This window comes from Thalassophryne amazonica, chromosome 1, assembly GCF_902500255.1.
Source record: "Thalassophryne amazonica chromosome 1, fThaAma1.1, whole genome shotgun sequence".
Taxonomy (NCBI): domain Eukaryota; kingdom Metazoa; phylum Chordata; class Actinopteri; order Batrachoidiformes; family Batrachoididae; genus Thalassophryne; species Thalassophryne amazonica.
The window spans coordinates 91,206,328-91,234,057 of NC_047103.1; the positions used below are offsets into that span (position 1 = coordinate 91,206,328).

Consider the following 27,730-nt stretch of genomic DNA (forward strand, 5'->3'; position numbering starts at 1 on the left):
TACATATCATATTAAACAACACTGCAAGTATATATCGAGGCTTTTCAGGTTTCAAATCCCGCAAAACATCAGAGAGGTCGCCGCGTTGTGAGATCTCAGTAACACTGAGACGCTCTGATCACGCTTCACTTTAACCGCTGCACACGGACAACACAATTAACATAACATAAAACTATTTTTATTTTGTGCCTAAAACTCTCGTGAATATATTCTCTGGGTTTTTAGACGTTGTTATTGTGTTTATTTTATGTAAACATGCGAGAATCACAGGCTGTGTCTTCCTGATCATGTCGTTCTGGGGGAAAGTGAAGTTTGCTCTTTAACGTCTTGATTATTGTTCTTTACAACACTGTTTGTCCTCTTTGTTCCAGACTAATATATATAATATGTCTGAAATTCGGTTTGCGCTTATTAAATTCCACGCAGATTATACGTAGCAGACATGGATTATTTGTAATAATTGTTTTAGCAAGTTTTCAGGGTATCATGCATGCAGTCTCTTATTAACGTGACAAAAAGCATAAAAAAATGACATTTTTGTAGTATAATATTCATTTACAATTGTCATCGTGTGGATTCTCTATGTTGTTTTGACTGCAGCGACTCTGGCACGCAAGGGATTATGGGATACGTGAAAACCCCGAATACATAAATATATTTAAACATTTTTGTTTCCATATTTGTATGCATGTGAACGCAGCTTAATGAAATCAACTTACGGCGTTGAGTTATAGTCTCAGTATATCGATATTAAATTGTGACATAACTTTAAAATAGACATTTGTTTTGCATTAAGGCTATTGTACAGTTCATTTTAGTATTTGAGAATTTGTTTTTGTAGTTGGTGCAGTTGATGGTGAAGCACTGGTTGCCTTTTTCCCCTCATTTCGCTTCTGTTTAACAGGTGCCTTAACTGGCTCAAGGCGATCTCTCTACCCTTAGTAATGGCCGCCGTGCGGCACGCCGCTAGTCACGTGACGTCCATTCCAGGTCTCTGTTTCCATGGTCTATGGTCCGCTCACACTCCACTCACAAAATATGAGACTGGTAAAAATCTAACTAGCTCCCCTATGTGATTAAAAGATGTATTGCAGACATCAATTGTTTGTTTTAGGGGGTCAAAGCTGTGACCTTTATTGGTACAGTGGACAACTAAAAACGATTAGGGGAGACCAGGGCTGTTTGTAACAGTGTTCAAAGATGCAGCTATGTTGGCATTTTGGTCATAAAATTTAGAAGTAGTTTCAACTTGATTTCACTTTATACGTTATGAGGATCAGCCCACACAAGTGAAATATTTTTTGAAGTATTCCACAGTCTAAAACAAATGATTTGCTCATCTTAAAAACAAACAAACAACCCAACCTAAAATAGCAATTTTGCATCTTTTTTTAAGAAATTCTAAATTTCTACATTTGGTGATATTTTCTATTCTATTCAGGGGGTGTCATTGTGAAACCCAGGATCTGTTTGGCTGAAGATAATAGCAGTGCAGTACAGTATGGTGTACTATGAGTGGATCCTTGTCATTTGATTGGTGCTTTGTATGTCACATGACATGGATTATTCATCCCATTTGTGTTACATTGCATTTAGAGTGCAAATTTGGTTCCATACGTTTGGTGCCATTGCACTCTGCACACGTACATACATGCACGCACATGTACGCACACACAGACATGCGCGCGCACACACAGTGAAAGCTTTCACTTCATGAAATATTCGTACCATTGAACTCATAAACATTCATTATTTGTATACTATGTATGTAATTGGTGTCAAATGGTGAAATGTTCCTTGCTCAAGAACTTGAGTGTTGTATTGTATTTGATACTGTTACTTTCCAAAGTATAAATGAGGCCCAATATAGCTGTAAATGGTTAACTTTATCTGTGAAGCTGCTGATTTTAAGAAGGACATTAAATGGTTAATGTGGAATTGTAGTAATTTTCCGACTGTTTATTTGACTGCCTGTACTGGACTAGGCAGGGGAATCTATTGGCACACCAGCCCCACTATCCCCAAGATTTTTTTTCACCAGCCACCACTGCCTCCCATGGGTCACACCCCAGTAATGGGGAAACAATGGTTTACATGACAGTAATAACATGATCAGGTTGATAAACATTTTCATGCATTGTTCACAATTAACTATTTTGACATGTGGACAACGCAGATCTTTTTGCCCTCACAAACTTATTTTTTACAAGGACCTACAACGTTCTATTTTTGCTGCTCAAACTGCAGCAGGAGAGACATTATGTTATCAAGGAGAGCAGCAGGATCACATTATGTCATCGTCTGCGGTCTCTCACAGGGATTACTGGCTCATGTACATAAAGAACAACTCTTCACTCTCTTTGTCTCCAGCCAGTGAAACAGTCAGAGAACTTTAATTCTTTGAAATGGACAGTGACCACATAGCCTCTTTCATTGTCCCTTTATGAGAAACTCAAGTCTTTTGGAGGAGCAGGTCGTCACTCTTATGTCATGATGAAAGTGATGAAGACGTTCTGCCCACAGAAAACAATCTGATCAAGTATTACACGGCTGATATTTTCCTGTTTTACAGATTATAACAGGATGGCACCCCTCTTGTCATTCGAACCTGGTATCTGATGAGATACAGATTTCATTCTGATTGACATGCGATAGATTCATTCAGATTCTCTGTCATTCTGATTATTAACAGTCCATGAACACAGCGAATGACAACAACCTGTAGTCACACAGTGTTTGTTCCACTTAACAGGTGTGTGTGTGTGTGTGTGTGTGTGTGTGTGTGTGTGTGTGTGTGTGTGTGTGTGTGTGTGTGTGTGTGTGTGTGTGTGTGTGTGTGTGTGTGTGTGTGTGTGTGTGTGTGAGACCATTTCTTGGTCTGTAATTAGGAATGAGATTACTAGATTGTACAGTTGCTGAAAACAAATTTAAATGTGAACACCGGTGACAGGTGGCTTCACGCGTGCACGTGATACTCCCACATCCGTCCATCCACACGATGACCTTCGTGTGAAGGACACTTGCGTGTGCACGACAGCCACGAACACACAGCCAGTTAACACGTCCGATAAATACTCGTGACGCACGGCGAATGTTACCCACCTCAGAGCGCGCGGCAGGTCGTGCACAGCGGCCAGCAGCCATCCTTCATCCTCCGCATCACTGCTGCCTTCACTGACACTGCGGAGCATCGGACACGAGACCTTCACGAGAAACGCGTGCCGCGTGCACAGACCAACCAACCGCCGAGAGGAAACAGGGACAAGCTCAGTGGCGCCACCTACACACAGACAGGCGTATGTGTCAGAAATGATATATTGTTATATTTACTTAATTTAAGAAGAAAAATGCAAAGCAAAAGCCAACGTCTTACACAATATAGAAGCAAACTCTCTGAATAAACAAGGACGTCTGTCTGGAACACGTGTGTGTGTTTGTGCACATGTCAGATGTTTTGTAAAGAAGAATGGTCCAAAATACCTTCAACCAGAATCCAGACTCATTGGAAGCTATAGGAAGTGTTTAGAGGCTGTTATTTCTTGATGTATTTTTTCTGTTGGGGTGCCCAAATTTATGCACCCATCTAATTTTGTTTAAAGACTTATACTGCACACTTTCTGTAAATACTAGAAACTTCATTTCACTCCTCAAATATCACTATGTTTATCTGCTATATGATATATTTAACTGAAATTTCGGATCCAAACAACCAATGATTTATAAAGGAAAATCATGGAAATTATCAGGAGTATCCAAGCTTTTGCATAAAACTATATAGAAATATTATATATATATATATATATATATATATATATATATATATATATATATATATATATATATATATATATACAGATTATAGAATAGAAGCAAACATATATATATTTATTTTGCAAAATATATATAAAATAAAATATATATAGTTTTGCAAAATGCAAAACTTGCACTATGAATATTGAGTCATGCAAGAGAACATCAGATTTCCTGAATGTATTCACAGTGCTTTCCTCACTCCTTCTTGTACAGTCACTCAATTTTTCAGAACTGTCTGCTCCATACAAATTTACCATAGAGTGCCATACTGTTTCTATTTCTTCACAACTGATGTAAATAAAGTTCAAGACATATTCAGTGACTAATGTTCATATATCCACCCCATGACTTATCTGAAGAAAGCTGGCAATTAAACTGATTATTTACAGGTATTATACCAAAGGGGCCCATTACTTATGCAACCCATATTGTTGGCTTTTATATTTTTAATTAATTTATAACAAGTTGTAGAGATTTGCTTTCAGTTTGAGTCTAAGGAACATAATTTTCCAGATTTTTATATTGAGAAACCTGATTTACTTTTTGTATTTGAAACGATTGATTGATTGATTGAAAATCTTTAATGTCCCCAGAGGGCAATTTGCTTTGCAGCAAAAGTTCAAAATCAGACAATAAAATCTCACATGGTACACGTGATAATACAGATCAATACATACATACATACATACATGCATACATAGTCATCACTAATAAAATGCAGTATATTGTTCAATATCTATTTGATTTGGCCTGACAAGGGAATGAATACCTCCTCAGATGGGAGGAGTCGAAACTCTGCATGAAGAGGATGGAGAGGATTGGCCAAAATGGCCAATAATTATTAAAGAAATTAAAATGTGTGAAATTCCAAGGGGCCGTATACTTTTGCAAGCCACTGTACTTGAACTTAAAGCAGAGAATAATAATGGAGTCCTTGTTATGTGGGCCGCCCGAAGAGGAGGTACTGCTGGCTCACCACCAGAGGGCGCCCTGCCTGTCGTCGGGTTTCAGGCACTAGAGGGCGTAGTTGCCTCACAGGAGCACCGCATCTGACAGCTGTCACCCATTATTCATCAGTTTTTGCATCTGAGCGTTTTGCAGTCGTAACCTTTTGTACACTTGCAGCTTGTAGCCGAGTTTGTGGAAGCTGGAGGAGTTGGCGTCTCCACTCCTCACTGCAGACTTGATTTAAGTGATACATAGGGCACTGCACGTACTCTGTGTTCCTGAGTTTGGAGGTGGAGGTTTTTCCCTCAGGAAGGAACTGTATTTTTGCTGACTGTTTGCTGGGTGTACACACACCCACCTTTAACCTGTCTCTTTTCCTGCCAGCAGTACCGGATCTGACAGCTGGAAGCGGTGGCCACCTGGGGACTCAGGACTTGGTGGCTCTGGTGTGTTGCAGGTCTCCGTTGGCGGTGGAACCTCGTGGGTCCCGGCTCTTCTCTGGTTAGGCATCTCCTACCCTCGGGCCTGCCCACGCGTCACCGAGTTTTGTGATTGACAGACTAAACGCATATCTGGTTGTTTGTGCACATTTGCAGAATAAATTATTTATTCAGACTTCCTGTTGGCCGTTCATTTACGCCCCCTGGCGTGGGTCTGTGTACTTCACTTTCCCAACAGTCCTAGTCAATGCATTTCATGAGCATGTAACAGTTACCAAGACCATTTTATTTTTTACTGACGGGTCAAAGGATCGAGAAACAGTTGCTACTGGAGCAGCTTTTGTAGTCCAAGGATGTTATATTGAGTCATGCAAGAGAACATCAGATTTCCTGAATATATTCATGGTGCAGTTATTTGCTATTCTAATGGCAGTCCAATGGACAGCACAGATAGATCATCATAAAATGTTGGTGTGCAGTGACTCTGTGTCAGCTATCAATAGTATTAGAACAGGTTCATCCAGGAGTTGGCAAGACCTCATTTATGACATTCTTTGGATGATTAAGGATGTGACAAGGAAAGGGGTTGAGATAACATTGATGTGGGCAGGGGCGTAGGTTTGCATATGGACTATAGGGACAAGTCACAACCAATATTTTGGGATGGCAAAATAGTCCCTACCAATATTTAGCATTTTTTTAATATATCAAAATCATTCACTATTTTTTTGCGAACTCGATACTATAATTTTAGTCGTCACGTTTTGTGTTTTCGACGTGCCAGAGTGACAGGGTTACCCATGTTGCAATTTCATTGGCTCACGTTCTTCTCACATGGACGTAAACAAAGCGCATCTCGTGGCAGGCAGTGCTTCATTTGTAAAGTGGGAGGTCCCGGAGCGCAGAGGATGGGTGGCTCCGGTGCAGTGTTGCCAGATGTACGATAATTATCGTATTTGTACGATAGTTTTGCCCTCTGTACGATCAATAATGGGAAAAAATCCAATATGTACGATAATTTCAGTTGGTTGCCCAAACACGCATCTCTCTCTGACACCCAAGAATCATTTTGCAGGCGTTGCACTCAGGCGGCATCAAAGACACACCACACACAGGGCTGCTGCTGGCTTTGGGCGACCGGGACAAAGTCATTTGAAAGCCCGCCCCCTCTCATACAAAGTAATGAGTTCCCATCCAACCTCTGCCGTGACAGGAAGATTCCCCAACCAACATCTTTTTTTTTTTTCGAAACTTTATTTCAACAAATGCAATAACAAACGAACAAAACACAAGAGCAAAGAGATATACAAGAAGAATAAAAAAAAGTTAAAGTTCCTTATGGAGGTGTCAACATTTTTTCTGTGTTCAACAAAATCTGCACAAGTGTCCGTGGCATCGGATGACGACAGCGACCTCAAGGTTGAATTCGACTCTTTCTAGTCTGGTAATTGACACGTTTGTGTCCCTTCACAGAAAAAAAAAATCTTTCTAGTCTGGTAGTGCATTTGCTTGTGTATTTGCGTTCTTTCTGTGCCATAGTTTCCCCATTACTATAATTACTGTTTAAAAATGTGACAAAATTCTTTGTAAATTAAAAAAAAAAAAAAAAAACGCAAAAATAGCTACGTTGTATGCGTTTTGTTTGTGTACGATAATTTCTCCCAAAATACGATAATTTTGAGGTTTTGGTACGATAGTTTCATATTTCATATCTGGCAACACTGCTCCGGTGCAGAAAAACAAGAAGGGCGGGGGCTTGCGAACAATGCTGTGCGCCACACTTAAAATAAACTGCACACCCACACAAACACATCTTCACAAATGACACTAACACCCTGCCTTTTCCTCAAAAATTACTACATTTATGTTTGCTGTCTGTCTCTGTACTTTTCTGTCAGTTTTGCACTCTTTTTCATACTTTTCCCTCGTTTCAAAAGTCACCGAACGCACTTTACCATAATATATGCAACATATAGCACACTGTTGGAAAGCACGGGTTCTTGGCTTGCTGTCAGTGTTGAAATTTTTCAGAGTGAGGGCTTACATGAGAACTTACGGTAATGAGAATCAGCGGCGCACTAGTGTGAAACTTCCGTGTTTTTCCTCTGCGTTATGACATCACAGGCTTACGTTTACCGTAATACACCATATATGTTATTGGAAATCCCTTTTTTTTTTTTTTTTTTTTTTTGGCAAATTAGGTTGCCAGATACCTACAACTGCATTATTGATGAAGAGAATAGATTATACATCTTGGTTGCAAAAACTTTTTTTTTTTTTTTTTTTTTAGCTCCACAAGTATATTTTTTGTTGTTGTCTTGTTCTCTCGGGTGTAGGCCTATAGAATAGATTCGTGATTTTGGGTGCAATTTTGTTATTTAAGCTATTTGTTTGTTTGCCTACACACTTAATATTGTAAATAAAGTGTTAAATTATTCAGCATTATGTCGTCATATGTTATGTATTATGCTGTACTTGTGCGTCTAATGGTATGAGTGGGTTAGGGGGTGGTGGTGGGCAGGGGGGCCGGGGGGGGTGGGGGTGGTATTGTCCCTACCAAAGCTTAGACCAAACCTACGCCCTTGGATGTGGGTTCCAGCGCATACAGGCATGCCAACCAGCGCCGCCGTTCGGCATAAGCAGACTACGCAGCCTACGTGGGGCACCAACCATGTTGCACTAGTTTGCAGGGCCTCCAATTGACCGAAAAATGTGTTGAAATTATTACATTATTACATTTCAAAATCAATATGAATTATTTATGAATAGGCCCATCGTTTTTGTCTTTAAACTTTGTGTAGGCCCCTACCCCATTACTTAATTGGGGCAAATTAACAGTTTTTTTTTGCCTAATATAAAGCCCCCATCCACCCCCCCCCCCGATTCCCTGAAATGGTACAGCCCTGTTTGTGTCTTTCTCTGTTCGCTGTGTCGCCTAACCAGGGTTGCCAGATGTGACGATTTCCAGTCCAATAAATGAGAGAGTAGAGTGCACTGTAGAGTGCACTGTAGAGTGCTCCATTCCCCCTTAGGGTAAGGAAAGGGTGACACCTGCTGGTAAACTTTAGCATTTGTTGTGGTTGTGTATGGTTTCACAATGCCACCACTGTTTTGCTTAATGTGTAGTATTGAGCATTTTAATATTTAGGTATGTTTCTATGTCTCCATAATTTAATATAATATAATGGTTTCATGTAGTTTTCCTATCATTATGGAATAGACCGGATACTAGATAACATAATATAATGAAGTGTTTTACAGTTAAACAGAAAACCTAAACTGATGCATATTTTATGCACTTGTTATCCTATTATGAACAATGGTACAACGTGGTATTTTGTTAAAATAAATTGTCAAAAAATCTTAATGTTTTGGTATTTTTGTTTAGCATTACTAATGATATATTTTTTTTATTTAAAACATTAAATAGTAACGGTTTGAGTAGAACTTGTGTGTGTGTGTGTGTGGGGGGGCTCTCTGACCAGTTATGCTTAGGGCCTCCAGACCCTTAGGAACGGCACTGATGCCAACAAATGAGAGGGTGGATAGGTTGGCCAAAAAGCTGTGACAAATTAAAACATAGACATCAGTATCAATATTTCCAAAGCAGAGGACAAGTGTGTTGTATGGAGGGAAATTAATTTACATGGGAAAAAGTGCTGGGAGCAGGAGACTAAGGGTAAGCATTTATTCTCAATAGCTAGTAACCAAGTATACCAAGTAAGTAGAGTGACAAATTCAGTAGTTATAGAAGAAAAGGGTGGAAAAGAAAGGATGAAGTCACTATTGTTAGACTGAGAATTGTCATAATTTCTTGAACAGTACTCTCTTCATCCTAGGAGAGCACCAGGATGGACTGTGTTTGGAATGTCCACAGCCAGAGACAGTGCAGCATGTCCTCATGTATTGCAATAAATTTTCCAGCGAAAGGCAAGCGCTTTTCTCAGAATAAAAAAAAAACAGGCCTGAAAGAAGTTTCTATAGGACGTATTGCAGTCATAAGGTCAAGTGGGAGGGGGAAATGTTGGCTTTTTAAATACTTGAAAGACACTGGATTCATCAAGAGGAATTAGTGCAGATATAACGGACTGATGCAGAAGGTGGCAGCAATGCAACAATAAGGATGCTGGCTGCCGTTAAATGCCATAGAAGAAGAGTAGTAGTAGTAGTAGTAGTAGTAGTAGTAGTAGAAGAAGAAGAAGAAGAATGGAGAAGACTAGCTACATGTGATAAGATTATAAATGTTATGCGTTGTCTTGCAGGAAGTATTTGGGGTGCAGCTAAAAGTGCACTTCTCATGATATATCGAGCAATGGTTCGAGCGTCACTGGAGTATGGTTGTTTAGCGTATGGTAATGCAGCAAAGACAACTCTTACAAAGCTGGATGTTGTGCAAGCTAAAGCCCTGACAGTGTGTTGTGGGGCAATGAGGACCACCCTGACCCCGGCTCTTCTAGTGGAGTGTGGAGAGATGCCTTTTGAGTATTAGGCGGAGAAAGTTGGGCCTACAGTATGCTGGAAGAGTGCAGGGTCAAGAACAACGTAACCCTGTGAAGCATGTGCTGAAGGAGAGCTGGGAGTTTGTTAAAGGGGGGAGACAAGGGTCTTTTGTTAAAACAGTGTGGACTGAGTCGCCAGAATTGTGTTTTGAAATGTCCCCAAGAGTGGTTTGGACCTCTGTTCCCCAATGGTTGCTCCCGGACCCAGACATAGACTGGACTGTTAAAGACGCTCTTAAAGAGAGGGGCAAGGAAAACCCAGTAGGCGTGGTCAACAAAGTAATTAATGAGCATTGGGATGGGCACTTGGTAATTTACACTGATGGATCTGTGAATCCGACTACCAATAGAGTGGCTTTTGCTGTGCACATTCCTGAGGTTGGCTTGAGCCAGGGTTATCGACTTCCAGATAATGTGTCAGTATTCACCACAGAAGTTATAGCCTTGTTATGTGCTCTAGAATGGGTGCGCAAAATTGGGCCTCAACATGCTTTAATTTGTTCAGATTCAGCTGCTGCGTTAATGGCTTTGGAGGCTGGAGTGCCACTGGTGCGGGCTGACTTAATTTTTGAAATTTTAGTTGCTCTGAAAAGAGCTGATATGGTGGGCTTGGCTGTTGCTTTTATGTGGGTACCAGCCCATGTGGGAGTGGTGGGCAACGAGGTGGCAGACCTGACTGCCAAGCAGGCTCTGAAGCAGGATTTTATAAGTGTGTTAACAACATTGGGGTTCTCGGAGTACCGTAGCATGGTGGCCAGCAAGGTGTTGAGTCAGTGGCAGCGAGAGTAGGACTCTGAGAAGAGAGGGAGGCATTACCATCGAGTGCAGAGGGATGTTAAAGGAAGAGACACCAGTTGAGGGAAAAGCAGGTCAGAGCAAGTGATTTTTTTCACGATCAACTGGGACATTGTGGCCTGGCTCCTGACCTGTGTTTGGTTGGAAAAAGGTCTAATGCGCTCTGCTCGTGTGGAAAAGAAGAAACTGTAAAGCATGTCCTGATGGAGTGTGTCACCTATAAAGTGGAGAGAAGGTGCCTCTATAGAGGGTTTTCAATCACGTGACCGATTTGCCGCAGGACAGGTGCCGTCGCCATTCTGGATTACAAGGAGGCTGACGCGTGATAGAAAAATAGAGAGAATGCACGGTTATTACGAGGCTTTAAATCCTCGAGATAAAGCTATTTATCGTGATAGATGTGTAGCAGTTGGTTCAGTGGATCCGTATCTTATACCAGATAGTGAGTTTAGTGTTGATGTAACGAACTGGCCGACCGTGTCACACTGCGATATTGTTAACTAGGAAGCCGCCGACCAGGTCAGCCTCGCCGGCCTCCTGCAGAGCATCACAGCGGAGCTCTGAAAGCGGAGGTCGTCTTGAAGTCCTGAGCGATTTCTCTCACCAGGCGCTGGAAGGGCAACTTGTGGATCAGCAACTCGGTGCTCGAGGACCACAACGTAAATAAGCATCCGCATTGGAAGCGTACTTGTGTTATCCTCTGCAGTATTTGTATGTATTGTTATATAATTTTATTGTCGAATAAAATAAAATTCTGGGAGCAGTGGTTTTCTGTTAGCGGCGGATCTCTCACAGCGCCACGGTGCCGCGAGGCTTCTTCACAACGACGTTGAAGCTTGTGCAATTGTTCGCCAAATGCACGAAGTGTAATCACAGCGGCCACCGCGTTGTAATCCAGAATGGGCACGGGACACAAAATGACGTGACCGATACGTCACATGAAAACCCTCAGAGATGAAGTTGTGGCCGCTGTTGTATCGTTTATTTATTGCACAAATCTCCATCTAAAGATATGAGCAAATCAGCGTAGTACTCTCAGCAACCTGTGAAAGGCAGCAATACGCCTGGAGGTGTCTAGTCTGCTGGACACATAGAAGAATAATAAGAGAACTGTCTACGATGCTGTGCAAAGAGAATAAGAACTACTGCAAAAGCCATCAAGTGTCGTGCGAAAAGCATTATTTAAATATACAAGGGACACTGGATTGTTTCATCACATGTGAACAAATGATCTTGGCGACCAGGAGCTAAAATTTTGTAAAGTCTCAGCGATCAGTCACCAGCCCGATAGGTGGCGGTAAATGCACCTTAAGGTGGTGCCGTCCCCCATTAAATACAAAAGAAGAAGAAGAAGACGGCGTTCATATGTTTCTTCTGGCTGTTCTGTTTGTTTTATTTATATGTTTATTTATTTTACGGTTATATTTAGTTGAGAAAAGTGGACCTAAATGTAGACCTGGAGAAAAAGGCTCAGTGTCTGTGCTCGTCGTTGCAGGTTCAGGTAAAGACAGAAACGATTTGTGACACGCAGCGTTTTTTTCTGCTGTAGTAACATTTTGGCTCCTCAGAAACATCTGCACGTTTACGTTGCTTTTATTCCGAGTATATAATAACAGTACTAATTATAATTACTTTTAAGCAGGGGTGGTGGCCAAGTGGTTAATGCGCTTGGTTTCAGTGCAGAAGGTTCCAGGTTCAAATCCCACCCCTGCCACATTTCTCCATGTAATGTGGAGTTGCGTCAGGAAGGGCATCCGGCGTAAAACCTGTGCCAATTCAACATGCAGATCCACCTTGGATTTGCTGTGGCGACCCCGAGTGCAAAACAAGGGAGCAGCCGAAGGGACTTACTATACTAATTATAATTACTTTATTCCAGACTCGTGAGTACATAGATTGTTCCCTTTTAGCTCATTTAAGCAGCACGGAAATGAAATCACCACAGATCCATTTTCGTGACCGAACCAGTTTAACTGGCTCATCTGAACACAAATCATAATTTATAAAACTTTAGTCTGACGACGTGAAAGCTGTGTTGTGCTGTGTTCGATGTCTCCATGCTTCGGTGGGATAATTATACATCATCATCATCATCGCTATGACACTTTTTGTGTTGGATAGCAAATATGTAGATGACTGTTTGTAGTGCAGCAGATAACAGAATATATTTACAGAGGAATCCAGCAAATGATGATGCAAGCACCAAGTACTCGGCACAAATACTCCTTAGACATTCCTCTTTTGGAAAAAAACAAAACAAAAAACGATTGGCCACTTGAATTTTCAATAGGCAGGGATCATTTGAAGAATTACACAGCGGTCAAAATAAAAATAAAAAATGCCCCAATCATATTGAAAACTACACCACATTATTTGTCTGATCACAAAGATTCCTAAAAGGTATAGTTTGGACTATCTGTAACTGAATGTTATGGGGTAAAAACAGCAAGAATGGTGACAAAGGCCAATTTTTGTTTGTACAGGGATCAAATGTTAAAGTTGCTCCAATTTACATTAGTACATTAGTCATGATGCTGAAAACCCCTTTTTATTGTACGTAAAGATCATATTTATTGATCCGCTGAAGTTCCCCTTCAAACTGTAGGGTGACTGTGATTCCTCACATATAAGCTTTGGATAAAAGCTTCAGGTAAATTAATGTTAGGTAATATTGCAGATTGCAATTGACTATGTTTGTGTTATTATTTGTAGTTGCTGTTGTAGATGTAATTGTTTGTAACATCTATTTTTGACAGGTGGTCACACGACAGAGATCCTGCGTCTGATGGGAAGCCTGTCTGCAGCGTACACACCTCGACACTATGTTATCGCTGAGACAGACAAAATGAGTGAGGAGAAAATCTGCACGTTTGAAAACTGCAGAGCACAAAGAGACTCTGAGCCACAGGTATGTAGACATCTTAAAACGTTCAGTGGCATGGCTGCCTGTGGTTTAATTCAAATGTTCCCCAATAAGTGGCATGAACACTCTCAGCAGGCAAAACTTTCTGTATTAACTGATTGTCTTCCTACTTCATATCAACTTGAATATCATCAGTAAATATTTGTAGTTGTGTAGAAATTAGGAAATCATATCCCCAAAAAGATTTAGCTTCAGAGGACTTGGGTGAGTGTTATTCAACCAGTAGTAGATATGATGTAAACATATGTACATTCATACATTTTCCCCAAGTGGTAACGTTTAGTGGTCTCAGATGAAGCCCCGCTGGAAGAAAAAGGTGCAGTTCCTTGTCTGACCACTTGAGGCGGTCTCCAAAGGAGAGCAGGTTCCCATCCAACTCCATGTTAAAATGTCCAACAATAGAGCAGAAATAAACATGTTGACAGACTGGTTTAAAAAACAAACAAACTTCCTCCTCCATGACAACTGTTCGGGGGAGGATTTCTCCCCCCCAACCCCAAATAATTTTAAGGTGTTTTAACGCAAAAAGCTATGTATAATTAGCAGTGTTGAAAGTTTTCCGGAAATACCCGGAAATCTGTGCTATTACTAACGTGGTGAATGTTTCCGGGTTATTTTTGATAGACGTCAGAATCCATTCATTTAGTTCCATGCCCAAACAGCTGGTGGTGGTAGTGCGCCATGTTGTTTGCAAGATGGCAATAATCTGAAAGAAGAAGGGTTATTTTTTGGGGGGGGTTCGGATGTTTATCAAAACATATTTTGGGGGACTGTGTGGTGGTTCTCCTAACATTTTACTTTGTTGTGGACATTAAAAGTTATGAGCTACATTTTTTCCAGTAATCATACATTAAGTGGAACTAACGGGTGAAGCTACCCACAGCTGCTAACAGTGCTAATTCTGTTAGCATACAGATGAGAGTTTAACTCTCAGGAAGACAAACAGGGAGGTAAGAAGATATTTTTATTTGATTATCACTTGCATTATGCATAAAAAAAAATGTTGCCATTAATGTACATTTTATAAAATTTGTTAAATCAGGGACTAGCCAGATAAGCAATGGTTCTATTGTTCCATTTGAATTGATACTGAGAATGATTATTTTTAGATCTTTGAATTGTCGTTTCTGTTTTTGAGCCACAGTGTATGTGTTTTTAATTAAAAGTTGGTAGCACAGTACATGTTGTGTGAAAAGACTGGTGTAGAAAAATTGACCTGACCCAACAAAAAAAATAATTTTTTGGAGATTTTTTTGGTGGGTAAATAGATCTGAAAATGCACCAGAATGCATCTGAGATTTCAGGTTTTTTTTTTTTTTTTGCGCATGGTTTACTCAGGTTTACATTTGTATTGAAAGGCCTTCACCTTACCTTTCATTGTACTTTGTTACAATGACAAGGTATCTGTATCTCTGTATCTGTTAGCACTTTTAGCAGCTATCTCTAGCCTGATGCATTAGGTGCTTTTAATGCACAATTACTGAGAAAATAAGCAGCTCATAACTTAATGTCCATGTTAAACCAGGCCCACAAGCGCATGAATGCTATCATGGGGTTTACATTTATGGTAAACTCCAAAAATATGATTTAATAAACACCTGAATCAAGGTTAGCCTGTTAGCTTAGCTGGTTTAGACTCAAAGAGAGGGGTGTGTTTAGGCTTCTTTCCTCACACACTGTGCCCCCATGTTCCACCTCTTTATGCATGAATGAGTGAGTTCATGTGATGTGTCCATGATGCACATTGCTTCTGCTGAAAACATGGTGGTGCCCAGATATGGGCTTCTTTTCTGCTGTTCCGGGTCTCCCTTTTAAAGTTCTCCGTAGCGTTGGTGGGTGTAATTGCAGTTTACAGCAGGAACAGTGGATTCTGGATCACTTTGTCCCTCAACATCGTCCACTTCTTCATACAATCATCAACCTCTAAACCAGCAGTACAGTACGTGCAATTTTCCTCCATTAATTGCGAGTCATTTGAGCGTCTTTTTCCGACTCCATGTTGTAAAGTTGGTTATATTTGCGGCCTTTTCTGCCAAATGTATTTGATCCATGATCAGAATGTAATCAGAGTGGGTACTGCAAAAACGATTAAAATGTGATGGGAGAGAAAGGAGTTAAAATGTAAAAATGACCAATCACAACTCTTGCGGTCTCTGTCATTTAGCAGGTGCGTGTCAGGCTCCGGAGAGGGTTTGCAGCCACGCAGATGGCGCTGATCTAAAGAGGATGTCTTTGGTTTGCCACACCCAGGGATATGTGTGAAATCTAACACCATATTTTATAGTCCAGGCAGCAAGCAGCATTGTGTTAATAAAGGCCTGCCTCGTTTAGGCACTGGGTCTGAGCACGGTTTGAAAAAAAAAAAAACACCTGGGTTTTTAATCAAGGAAGTACAGTACACACTTTCCTCGAATCGTAGAGTGTCAGTGCTGAACTTTATTTCGTACCTCTGTTGTGACTGTGCACATCCCGACTGCTCTGTCTAGTACATGCGAGGAGTTTTTAATGGAAATGCATTGTGATCGGACAGGATGTTTGTCCAATATGAGTGAAAGTCTGTTATACAACATCCGGTATATACGGTGTTTAGTACATGGAAAAACCATACACAAGCATTGGGTCTTTTGCTTTTGTGTGGTGAGTGTGAGTATACGGTTTATACGATGACGGTTTAGGTGAGTTTTACTGTACATCATTCCTGCATTTAAGGCCTGCAGCACATTCAGAATAGAAAAAGTTGAGATTGGAGCAATTTATTTTAAATATAAGGACTAAATAATCATTTTTACAGCTAGTTTTCTTGAGAGAAATCAGAGGATGGATACGTGAACATTTCCATGTCACTGATTATGTCTTGGACTTCATTTTATATCAGTCATGAAGAATTACAAAGTACTACTTAATTATGATGCAGATTATATGATGGTAGTTGTGGTGTTTTGTTTTTTTATTCCTCTAGTTCACCATCTGTCGGATTCCACGGAGCCGTGAGGTGCACCAGTCTTGGAGCTCATCGGTGCTTAGCACACTGAATGCCCTGTCTTACTCCTTCCCCCTGGTCTTCTCACTCAGACCTGACATGGTGAGTTGACTCAGAGAAGACTGCAGGACAGTCATAAGTACTGCCAGCTTGTGCTTGGAGGTCAAATTCTTGCTCGTCGTCCTTTATGAAGAAACTTCAGCACTGTTCTTTCTGATGTGTCTTATGACCTCTGGATATTAGTCTTTCTCACTGCCAGTACCCATTTATTCTTCCATATTATACACAGTGAAATGCTGAAACCAGCTTGTGAGTTTATGAGATGTTATTATACTGCAATATCAGTTTCACTGCTTTATGCAGCTTCTATCACTTAAACAGGTGTAGTATTATGTTTGTCCACTGCTCTGAATGGACCCATAGTGTGAAATTGTAATAAGGACATTTAAAACATACTTTCACTTTTTTCAGTCATAAATCCGTAAGTAATTGGTCAGTGGCATGTGATTGTTCCATTTCAACTTCATTTTGGTGGCGTACAGAGGCAAAATAAATAAAAATTGTCACTGCTACTCTGATTTGATCAACAAAAACAAGCATAACTCAGAGTTCTTGTTTGGCACGGTGGCAACACTTATTCATGGACAACCACCTATAAGTTGCTCTCCTTTTACAGCACAAGATTTCTTGTATTACTCAAGAAGAAAATAGATAACATTAGGTTAAACATATCCCAGCATGCCTTAACCACTACACTCTGCTATTGAGGTGGGCGCCATTACTGAGGTATGACCATGGAGCTGTATATAAGAACTACAGAGCGCAGTAGCGCTGAGCCGTGTGCCGACAAGGAGGCGTAATCGCCATTTTAATTCCGGGCAAGTTAGTGATTTGCGTGCATAGAAGTTCACTTAATCTCATCAAGAAACAGGTAGAATATGCCAGAAAGCTGCGCATGTTGGCAAAGCCACAAACGGAGGAACAAGGGAGACAATATTTCCTTCCATAAGTAAGTGGTTTTGGTTATTCTTGTCACTTTGTCTGTGATATTTGGATGATAAACAGCTGTATGTCTCCTGCCGTGTCGCCCAATGACACGGACCTTTAACTCGTCTAGTTGATATTTTCCACTGCTAGACCAATGTCTAGTTAAAATACTTGTCGTTAGTGATTAAAATTGTTCGACAAGACTGGGGATTTTTTTTCTTAATTTGCACGTTAAAATAATGAGATTATAGTGACCCGTGCTGTGCCGCTCACAGTCACACCCACACATAGAGACGTGTACAGACACCACTGACTTCATGAATGAAACTCTGTCAATAAAGGATAATTTTGTAAAAATATTATATAAATGTATTGTAATGGTTTTAGGAGCCACGCTGTGTTGAACACAGTAGCAGCTCAGCCTAGCAGCGTAGATCCGTGTAACTTTCAACACTAATATTTGGGAATGTGTGAGTGTCAGAGTAAGTTTAATACTTTCCTGACATAATCTAATATTTGGGAATGTGTGAGTGTCAGAGTAAGTTTAATACTTTCCTGACATAATTTAATGTAATTTCATTTTACTGGCTCGATATCCAGGTCAAGATGGCATTTTAACACATATTTTGGGAGCATTTTTCTGAGTGTGTTCAGTCGCGAATCTCCATTGAAAATGCATCAACATCCGGGTACTTCATCAATATTTTGCCCGGTTAGGAGACGTCATATAGCTGTCCATGAAGGGACGTTTTCGTTTAGTGTGCAGCAATGGGACTGCGCTCTCTAGTACTCATATACAGCTCCATGGGTATGACCTAGATTTACAGAATTTGATAGTATCTCACGAGGCGTGCTGACGAAACTTGTAACGTCAACAAAAAGCACAACCTGTTTATTTGATCCTATACCAACAAAACTGTTTAAGGACCTGTGGCCCACTCTCTTGGGCCGACTGTGCTGGAAATTATTAATCTCTCAATAACTTCTAGATCTGTTCCTAAATGTTTCAAATCTGCAGTGATTAAACCATTATTTAAAAAATCTAATGTTGACACAAGTCTATTGAAAAACTGTTGGCCGATATCAAATCTATCATTTTGCTCTAAAAAGTCTGGAAAAGGTGGTGTCGCGGCAGCTCGTGGACTATCTTACTGAGAATAATCTTTTTGAGTCGCTGCAGTCATGTTGCTCTCATTTTTCCCTTACTCTGTTTTTATATTGTTTTAATGTTTCACTATAGTGAAGGCGTGTGTTCTGGTTCTTTCTCTGTGCCTCTCTCTGCGTGTGTGTCTCTCCCTGTCATTTTCATTTCATTTCAGTGGAGCTTTATTGGCATGGGAAACATACATTTACATTGTCAAAGCAAGTGTTATGCCCCCGTCATACATAGCAAGAATGTGCAGGAACCAGACCGACACGGCGAAAATTATCATAATCCAGACGCAGTCGGATGGGATAGAGGCGTGATCAGCCATGTCAGAACACAGCCAGACTGCCTCGTGCACAATGCAGCCCAAAGATGACACAGACTGCTGTCAGATGCCACCAACATTGGAGCTGTCACTCACTCGTCCATGGAATCACATCTTCACTTGTCCTCACATTCCCATCGCTCACTGACCTCTCATCAGGAGGAGGGAGTGCTGGCAGGAGTGTGTGTCTCTCACATGACGGAGTGCACACGTTTGCGTGAGTAGAACAGGTGATCCAACCAGCGTGCGTGTGTGGCCAGATGAAATGGTCACGCAGCTGCATGTGTGTGTTCATAAAGGCTGAATGAGCTGGTACTTGTGCGTGCGTGCGTGCGTGCACGCATAGAACAGGTGATCAAACCAGCGTGCGAGTATGTGGCTGAAATGTTCTCTCAGCTGCATGTACGAGGTCTGTGAGGAAAAGTATCCGACCTTATTATTTTTTTTAAAAACCATATGGATTTGAATCACGTGTGATTACATCAGCCAAGCTTGAACCCTTGTGGGCATGCAAGAGTTTTTTCACGCCTGTCGGTGACGTCATTCGCCTGTGAGCACGCCTTGTGGAAGGAGTGATCCAGCCCCCTCGTCGGAATTCCTTTGTCTGAGGTTTTCGGTGAAAATTTTAATGGCTGATGAGAGATTTTGGATTGTTTCTATTGCTGTAAGGACTTCCCACAGAGCGGGACGTTGCGCAGCGCTCCGAGGTGACGTCGTCATCCTGTTTCAAGCTGAAAACCTCCAAATTTAAGCCTCTGTTGACCAGGACATTGTGAGAAAACAGAGAACTTTCAGAAGAGGTCGGAATCAGCAGTTTATCCGGACATTCCACTGTTAAAGGAGATTTTTTTTTAAAGAAAGACGTGCAGACGGAGCCGACGCGGCGCGCCCGCCACAGGAAAAACACCTCTGTTGGAAGCCTTAAGGACAAGTTGGAACATGCCCTGCTGTTAAACAATTTCTCAGATACTCAACTGAAAGCCCCCAAAAGCCGCCTGGATTTTACAAATGGTTATCAACACGGAGGTGTTTTTCCTGTGTCATTCTGATGCAATTCGGCCTATGTGTGATGGGGGTTTAACATTGAGCAACAAATAAAAATAAAAATCAGAAGATGTACATAGAGCTAACAATATTCAACAGTAAATAAATGTGTAAACAAGAGATGTGAGATTGAATTAATAGTAAAAATTGTGCTTTCGGTGTAAAAGTATACTATCCTATAAAATGTGTTATGTTATACATCAATAAAGTGACACAACAGTTTAATCTCCTGTTTTGGGTTTGCGATGCTGCTTCTTTTCGTGTCACAGCAGCTCACAAACCTTGCTGATGTTTGCACATTGTTGGCCTTCACCCAACAGATATGGACGTTTTTCGATGTTGGTCATGCTCTCAAAGTCTATTTGGGTGTCTCTCTCTCTCTCTTTGTGTGTGTGTCTCTCTGTCACTGAGGAGGCATGGGCCACACCAACAGTGATGACACATGATGTCGTGCTTTCAGACCACCAAATTTCACTCAAATTCAGGATATTTGTCAATAAACTGATGAAAATTTTTTGCTTCCTGCAGATTCTGTCAAAATGTGAGGTGATCTGTCCATTAGTGCCCCAGCTCAAGAGGAGACTGACAAATGTGCCAAGATATTTAAATATTTAAGTAGTGGTGGGCACAGTTCCGCTAACCACTAATTAGCGAAGCTAACTTTTTGTTAGCAGATTAGCTTTTCAGCTAACATCGAAAACCATCAGCGGACCAATTAGCTTCCCCTAACTTTTAGTCAGCTAGTTTTTTCTTCTGCTGGCGTAGTGAGTAAAGCCAAACCATCAAAAATGTTTATAAACCTTAAAGTCATACAGGACAAGCTTCAAGCATCCGGTTGTTAAGCACTGACATAACGCATCACGTGATAAATCTGTTTCCGTGTCCAAAAATCTCCAAGTTTATAATTAAAGTTACATCTGTTTGATCCTTTTAAGGATTTACAGTTTAAGTTTAGTTTGTGGTTACATTGTGCGCAAACCTCCGTCCCTCCCTTTTCCGCCTCCACCTCCGTTAACCGCATTCGTCTGGTTCTATGGTCAGAACACTTAATAAAACTTTTTTTCTTTTACTTTGCAACTTCACTTTCTCCCCAAACGACATGAACAGGAAATGATTGCAGCTCACAGCAACTCCCATTGAAAATAATGGAGAAACAACCTGAGCGTCTGACATTTTTACATAAAACAAATGCAGTAACAACGTCTAAAAACCCAGTTAATATATCCAGGAGAGTTTTAGGCACAATATACAAAGAGTTTTATGTTGCGATGTTAATGCTGTTGTCCGTGTGCAGCAGTGTAAGTGCAGCCTTATCATATCGTCTCAGTGCAGTTCTCAATGTTAATGACAGCGCGCCTTTTTTGTTTGGAGCCGGACGTTGAAAATCACATGATGCGTTACGTCACACTTAACAACCGGATTGAGTTACACTTTATTGACATGGGTGTGAAAAAATTCTCAAGAAACCAATTTTTTAGATATCAGTTTCATTTTTGTGGCATTATTAGCAGAAAATAGTTGGCTTTCGATCTATAACCTTTCTGTAGTCATGAAAACGTTATTTAAAAAGTACTGATATATGGTGAAAATCACATGAAATTGCTGGGGTTTTTTTTGGGGGGGGGGGGGGGGGGGGGGTTGTTTTGTTTTGTTTTTTTTTTTAGTTGAAAATTTCAGACAGTGTCACCTATTTTGCCCTGTTATGTTGTTGTCCATTCGGCTGCTCCCGTTTTGTGTTCAGGGTCGCCACAGCGGATACAACCAGATCCGCATTGATATTTGGCACAAGTTTAACACCGGTTGCCCTTGCTGACGTAACTCCAGTGTTACCTGGAGAAACACACACAGCCGCTGGTGTTCTATTTATATAGGCACCCAAAAAGTTTGCATGGAACACACAAACCATATTTGAAATTTCAAAACTCCAGTTTTTAGGTATTCCATTACAATTTGTCTAAGAAAATCATTGCCAAATGAAAAACAAGCAAAGTTGAAAATCACAACAAAATTTAGACATTGGAGCCAAAAGCAGAACTTCTAATACTTGTCTACTCCAAATTATTCATGGTAAAACTTTGATATTTCATACAAACATTGTGAATATAATATGTTAATACACAAAATAATCCATTGTTATCTATTGGTAAATACAGCGTGCTTGTGTCACAAAGTAGACAGCCAGCCATATCAGAAGTTGAATGCGTGAAAGAAATACTGCCCTGCGTGTTAAAAAAAAAAAATCATCCTAGCTCAATGAAAAACATATCTTTCGGTTGCCAAATATATGTCAATTAATGAGGTTGTCTTTTGTTTTGTGCATCTCTGCGATTTTTTTTTATTTTTATTTTTTTGTACAAAGACCTTCACCGTGGTGCTGTAGTTGTATTTTTGAAAACATGGAGTATGTCATGAAAGTTTAGATCTATTTCTGAAACAGATATATCTATCACCAGGAATGCTGCTCCTGCTCACTACAGAAAAAGCACACTGCTCAGGTCAACCAATGATACGGTCATTGTGCAGTGGTATGGAAATGGAACCTTCAGCAGGATTAGGTCTTCAAATGTTGATCTCCTAGCTGAGAATAGAGTTGATGCAAGCAGGGCTTCTTGCAATGAAAATGCATTGCACCTCTACCATATGGCACTGTCTGAGCTGAGACAGGACTAAAATTTTAGGAATATTGTAGAATTTCAAGAAAATAAGTTCATATGTTTTGATGAATTTAGTTTAAGCAACCTATGGTGAGACCGCTGTCTCATAGGTCTGTAAAACGTAGTTACTGCCAAGGGTAGCTATAGCTTCAGTTAAGTTCACATAACTTTTTTTTTTTTTTTTTTTTTGGATAAAGATTTTGTATTATATATATAGATAGATAGATAAGTATTTTGTTCAGCTGGAAACAGTATTTTTATTGTGTTATAAGAAAGTTTATTTTTTGGCTTCTTTGTCAGTAGTACTTGAACCATGTCACATGTTGGTTCCTGTCTGTTATGTGTTTTTCAGACAGCTCTGAGGAGCTGAGCTCAACCCTACTCCAGCAGAAGGGGCCGGGCTGTCAGGCTGCTAGAAAAAAAAAGTCATTTACATTCAACATACAGTGCCCCAGACTGTGGCAGAAGACATCTAAAGCAAAGAAGTTTTGACTTATGGTTTTGATTTATAAACCAAATTAATTCCGGATAGTTTATCAAAATTAATGTCAACGCTGTAATTTTAACAAAGTGTAAATATCACACATATCTTTTAGTTTTACGGTAATGCACTAATTCTGAAGGTTTCAGCATTAACAGAAACAGATGCCAAAAGGCATTATGGGGAAAATGAGACTCCTCTCATCACTGGTTGGTTGGTTTATTTATTTGTAAAAACCAACACACGTTACAGTAATGTGTATGTTGGTTTTTACAAATAAATGTGTATTTGTAAATATGCCATTTTTTCATTTGTAAAAAAAGGCATTTGCAAAACTGAAAATTCTGTTTGTGTGCTTCATCACAACAAATATTGGCTGTGTGTTAGTTGATTGGTATTATTATTCACACTGCCACCTAGTAGATGGCAGTGTTCTATGCATTTTGTTATTTTGCTATTTGTTGTGCTGAATCACACGTAACAAACAGAATTTTCAGTTTTGCAAATGCCTTTTATTTTACAAATGAAAAAATTACATATTTGCAAATACACATTTATTTGTAAAAACCAGCACACACCTTACAGTAACTTGTGTGTTGGTCTTTACAAATAAATAAACCAACAAACCAGTGATGAGAGGAGTCTCATTTTCCCATAATGCCTTTTGGCATCTGAGTGTGTTAAACCTCAAACCTTCTGAATTAGTACATTTCTTTAAAACTAAAACATGCGTGCCATATTTTAAGTTTGTAAAAATGACAGAGTTAACATTAATGTTGATTAACTCTCCGGAATTAGTTTTGTTTATAAATCAAAACCATAAGTGAAAACTGCCTTCCTTTTGATGTCTACTGTTCCATGTTGAAAGTAAATGACACTTCCTTACAGCAGTAGGCAGGGCGTACAAAGACAGACGCTCGGACTCATTGTTTGTGTTGGATTTGTAATTGCCTTTGATTCTACACAGAAACGTCGGTGGTGCTTAAACTCAAAACTGGTTTGTCAGTAGCTGAGTGTGCACTGGAGTCAATACTAAAAGTTAGCGGTTAGATGTAGCTTCTGCTAAATTATTTATCGCTTTAGTGTTATAAAAGTTAACATTTCAGTTAGCAGATTAGCGGTTATCAAAGCTAACTTTTTGATTAGCTGTGCCCACCACTGTATGTAACTAATCCTTTTGCTCTGTCAGTCAGAGTGTGACAGCGTGAGCACATGCAGCTCTTCTGGACATGAACACAGTGAAATCTGATTTCACGTGTATGCGACAGTCCAGTGTTTCCAATGAGAGGCTGACAAGAAAATGATTGAATTTTTTTTATAGTCTTTTGGGTCAAGGATGAATGCCACCAAAATGGAACATTGATAGGACTAAAGTTTTTGTAGAAATTACATATATTATGTAACAACAGTGAACAATGGATGTTGATAATTACATTCTGGACTCACACACCATTCCAAATCATTATAGAAACTTTGCATTATTTATTTCCACTCTTGAAAATTGTCAGCTACCTATTTTATAAACACTACTCAAACTAGAGCCCATGGAGCCCCATGGGCAACACACTACTCACATTTAATGATTTAGTACCACAATCACATAAAAAGCGGTTTTAAAATTTCTTGTGGCTAACAGCTTGTTTAAAGAAAAGCACTTCTGAGAAGTATTTATATCCAAATTTGTTGCTTGGATTCTTACACTTATCTGCTGTACTATTAGGGGTGGAGCCACTTAAAATTTAGCAGCAGTAGCTGGCACCATCTGATTCACCCATTTATTTTTTACTACTTAAAAACCAGTTCTATTTCATCTAATGTTCGTAATTCACCAGAACCAATATAAATTAAAATAATTTATTAATCTGATAAAATGCAGACAAATTCATCAAAATAAATTGTTGACTTTAAAAAAATTTATAAAGAATAATAAAGTAAAATAATAATAATAAAGAATTTAAAAAATACTAATGATTTTTTTAAAAAATGGCCCCAAATGAGCCTGTTGAACAGCACTGTGCCACACACACACCTGCACTCACTGTCAATATTGCCTTGTGACCTCTGCATGTACGTGACGTTCAGTGGTGTTTAATCTTGCGCTTTGTCTGCCATTTGCTGGACAGTGCCCCTGTTTTTGTGTGTGTCTGTGTGTGTCTGTGTGTGTGTTCACTTGATCGTGGATTTGGAGTTTCTGAACAACCTGGTGTTGTCCAGTCCATCAGACAGATGGGGTGTGCTTGGAGAGTTGGTGGTGTGGAGGGGGAGACTGCATGATGAGTGAAGTTGAGTGGCAAATGTTTTGAACATGACCAAAAAGTATCATAGTCATACTTGAGACTTGAGTACCTGAAAAGTGAGTGAAAATTTTCTTCCAATTGTGTGCAAAGATCTGTGCAATCCACAACCTTTGGAATAACAAAATAAAATACATGTCACTTCTTGTAAATAAGGTCATTGTCTCTGTCTTTTTTCCTCCCCCTCAGATCTTGTGTAACGGCCCAGGGACCTGTGTTCCTCCGTGTGTGGCAGGACTCCTGCTTGGAATTCTGGGAATGAAGAAGGTCCTGATTGTTTACGTTGAAAGTATTTGTCGAGTAGAGACGCTGTCACTGACAGGCCGGATCCTGTACCTGATATCTGACTATTTCTTTGTACAATGGTCCATGCTGAGGGACAGGTACCCACAATCCATCTTCGTTGGAAGAATAGTATGACGTGTCCTCTCACAAAGTGTCTAGATACTTTTTAATCTTTTAATTATTTCTTTCATGGAGTTTACATAATACAAGTGGTTTTCTCGACTTTGGAAATAAAATAAACTGTCGAACAAGCTCATTACAAGGTGCATGTGACCACAAAACAAGACACAGAGAAGGAAGATTTATCTGCTTCAGCTACATCCACACAAAATCCTTTCTGCAGGGTTATGTGGACTTGTCATAGTGTCAGTATTTGGGTTTTAGAACGTAACTGCTGGTAAACAATCAGAACAGTTTATCTGCTTTAGTATATTTTGGTTTGGAAACAGTAGCTCTCTCATTGAGCCCATTTAAGCTGTGGTTACATTAATTACAAACGACAGAGGCAAAGTGACGACTTGATATTCATTTTCTATCAGAGCGGGAGTTTTTTAGCGGCAAGAAACAACATTCACTCTGCCACTAGTTAGACGGGCCCAAAATAGACCTGAAGTGTATTTCACACTGTATCCGAAAAGTATTCACAGCGCTTCACTTTTTCCACATTTTATGTTACAGTATTATTCCAAAATGGATGGAATTAATTTTTTCCTCAAAATTCTACACACAATACCCCATAATGGCAATGTGAAAAGGGTTTTTTTTTTTTTTTTTTAGATTTTTGCAGATTTATTAAAAATAAAAATAACAAAGCTTAAAAATCACGTGTACATTAAGTATTCACACCCTTTGCTCAATGCTTTGTTGATGCACCTTCGGCAGTAATTACAGTCTCAAGTCTTTTTGAATATGATGCCACAAGCTTGGTGCACCTATCTTTGCCCAGTTTTACCCATTCCTCTTTGCAGCACCTTTGAAGCTCCATCCGGTTGGAGTGTACAGCCATTTTCAGATCTCTCCAGAGACGTGTGTGTGTGTGTGTGTGTATGGCTTCGATCAGGGAGAACCTGGGGAGAGCTGACATTTGCCGTTTGGTATGCTGGTATTTTGGATCAAGGATGGACGCCGATAGGACTAACGTTTTTGGAGAAAGTACAGATATTAGCTACCAACATTGAAGAATGGACAGTTGATAATTGATAATTACATTCTGGACTCACGCCATTCCAACTCATTATACGTAGAAACTTTGCAACCACCCTTGAAAAATGTTAGCTGTTTATTTTACAAACACTACCCAATCTAGGGCCCATGGATCCCATGGGCAATGTGCTTGTCTGTATTATAAAAGCACAACTTGATGTCAATTGTTTGGATAAGTGTAGAAAGAAAACTGGAACAATCCAATTCAAATACATGGTTTTATGAAATAGTAATAATACTGTATTCTAATCCATGTGGCAGACTGTGTATTATAGACCCATCATCTTCCCAATATGGGAAAATACACTTTCTTTTATCTTGTTTTTATTGCTTGACTTCTTATTCCTGCTGCTGTGATGAGGAGTGTGCTCAAAGAGAATTTTGTTGGAGAGCAGTGTGCAATGACAATAAAGAACGGGACTGAAAATATTACTCATTTATCTCACGGATTACCCCAAATGGGATGTAATATTTTAAAATTTTGTGGGGGAGGTCTCGCAGATCCCCTTCTGGGTGCTGTGGCTTTGCAGGTCATGAACAAAATTTTCCGTCCATCTCTCCAAGGGCCACTCATCACCGTGTTTCACTATCAAACAATCAAAAATGAACCATTTATTCTCCAGTTTACATGAGTACATTTCTCTCTGGAAACAGTGTCTTAACTGACAGTCATACCTGCTCCTAATCAATCATCAATCCAACATCTACTAATCATCTGAGAGCTGGCAGATGTGTATTGGATATTACATCAGCAAAACAAAGTAGCTTTTTTTGGACTGATCTAGATCATCAAAGTTCACAAATTCTGTGTTTATCCTCATTATATGCTTTTTCAGTTTAGTGAGTTATAAAATTACAGCATTGTTTTTGAGTTACTGTAAAAATGTAGAGGGGATGGATTGTGAAGTTTGG

The 27,730-nt window shown here is 39.9% G+C and overlaps 2 protein-coding genes and 1 long non-coding RNA gene across 5 annotated transcripts in view; 1 reads left to right on the plus strand and 2 right to left on the minus strand.

The window, feature by feature from the left end:
- steap2 (STEAP family member 2, metalloreductase) overlaps positions 1-3,283 on the minus strand; it is a 100,449-nt gene extending 97,166 nt beyond the window's left edge. The window contains exon 1 of one of the 3 annotated variants that reach the window (XM_034172518.1): positions 3,129-3,283. The gene's annotated coding sequence lies outside the window, so the exon portion shown is untranslated. The remainder of the gene's footprint in view (positions 1-3,128) is intronic. The other 2 variants (XM_034172509.1, XM_034172502.1) reach the window with 2 other exon arrangements.
- The window catches only part of LOC117512516, a 528,597-nt gene that overhangs the window by 491,267 nt on the left and 9,600 nt on the right, over positions 1-27,730 (minus strand). The gene's annotated exons all lie outside the window — the stretch shown is intronic.
- alg14 (ALG14 UDP-N-acetylglucosaminyltransferase subunit) lies at positions 11,849-25,776 on the plus strand. Its single transcript, XM_034172579.1, has 4 exons — positions 11,849-11,996; positions 13,252-13,403; positions 16,378-16,500; positions 25,520-25,776. Exons 1-4 carry the CDS (start codon positions 11,861-11,863, stop codon positions 25,748-25,750), a joined length of 642 nt encoding a protein of 213 aa, XP_034028470.1. The 5' UTR covers positions 11,849-11,860; the 3' UTR covers positions 25,751-25,776.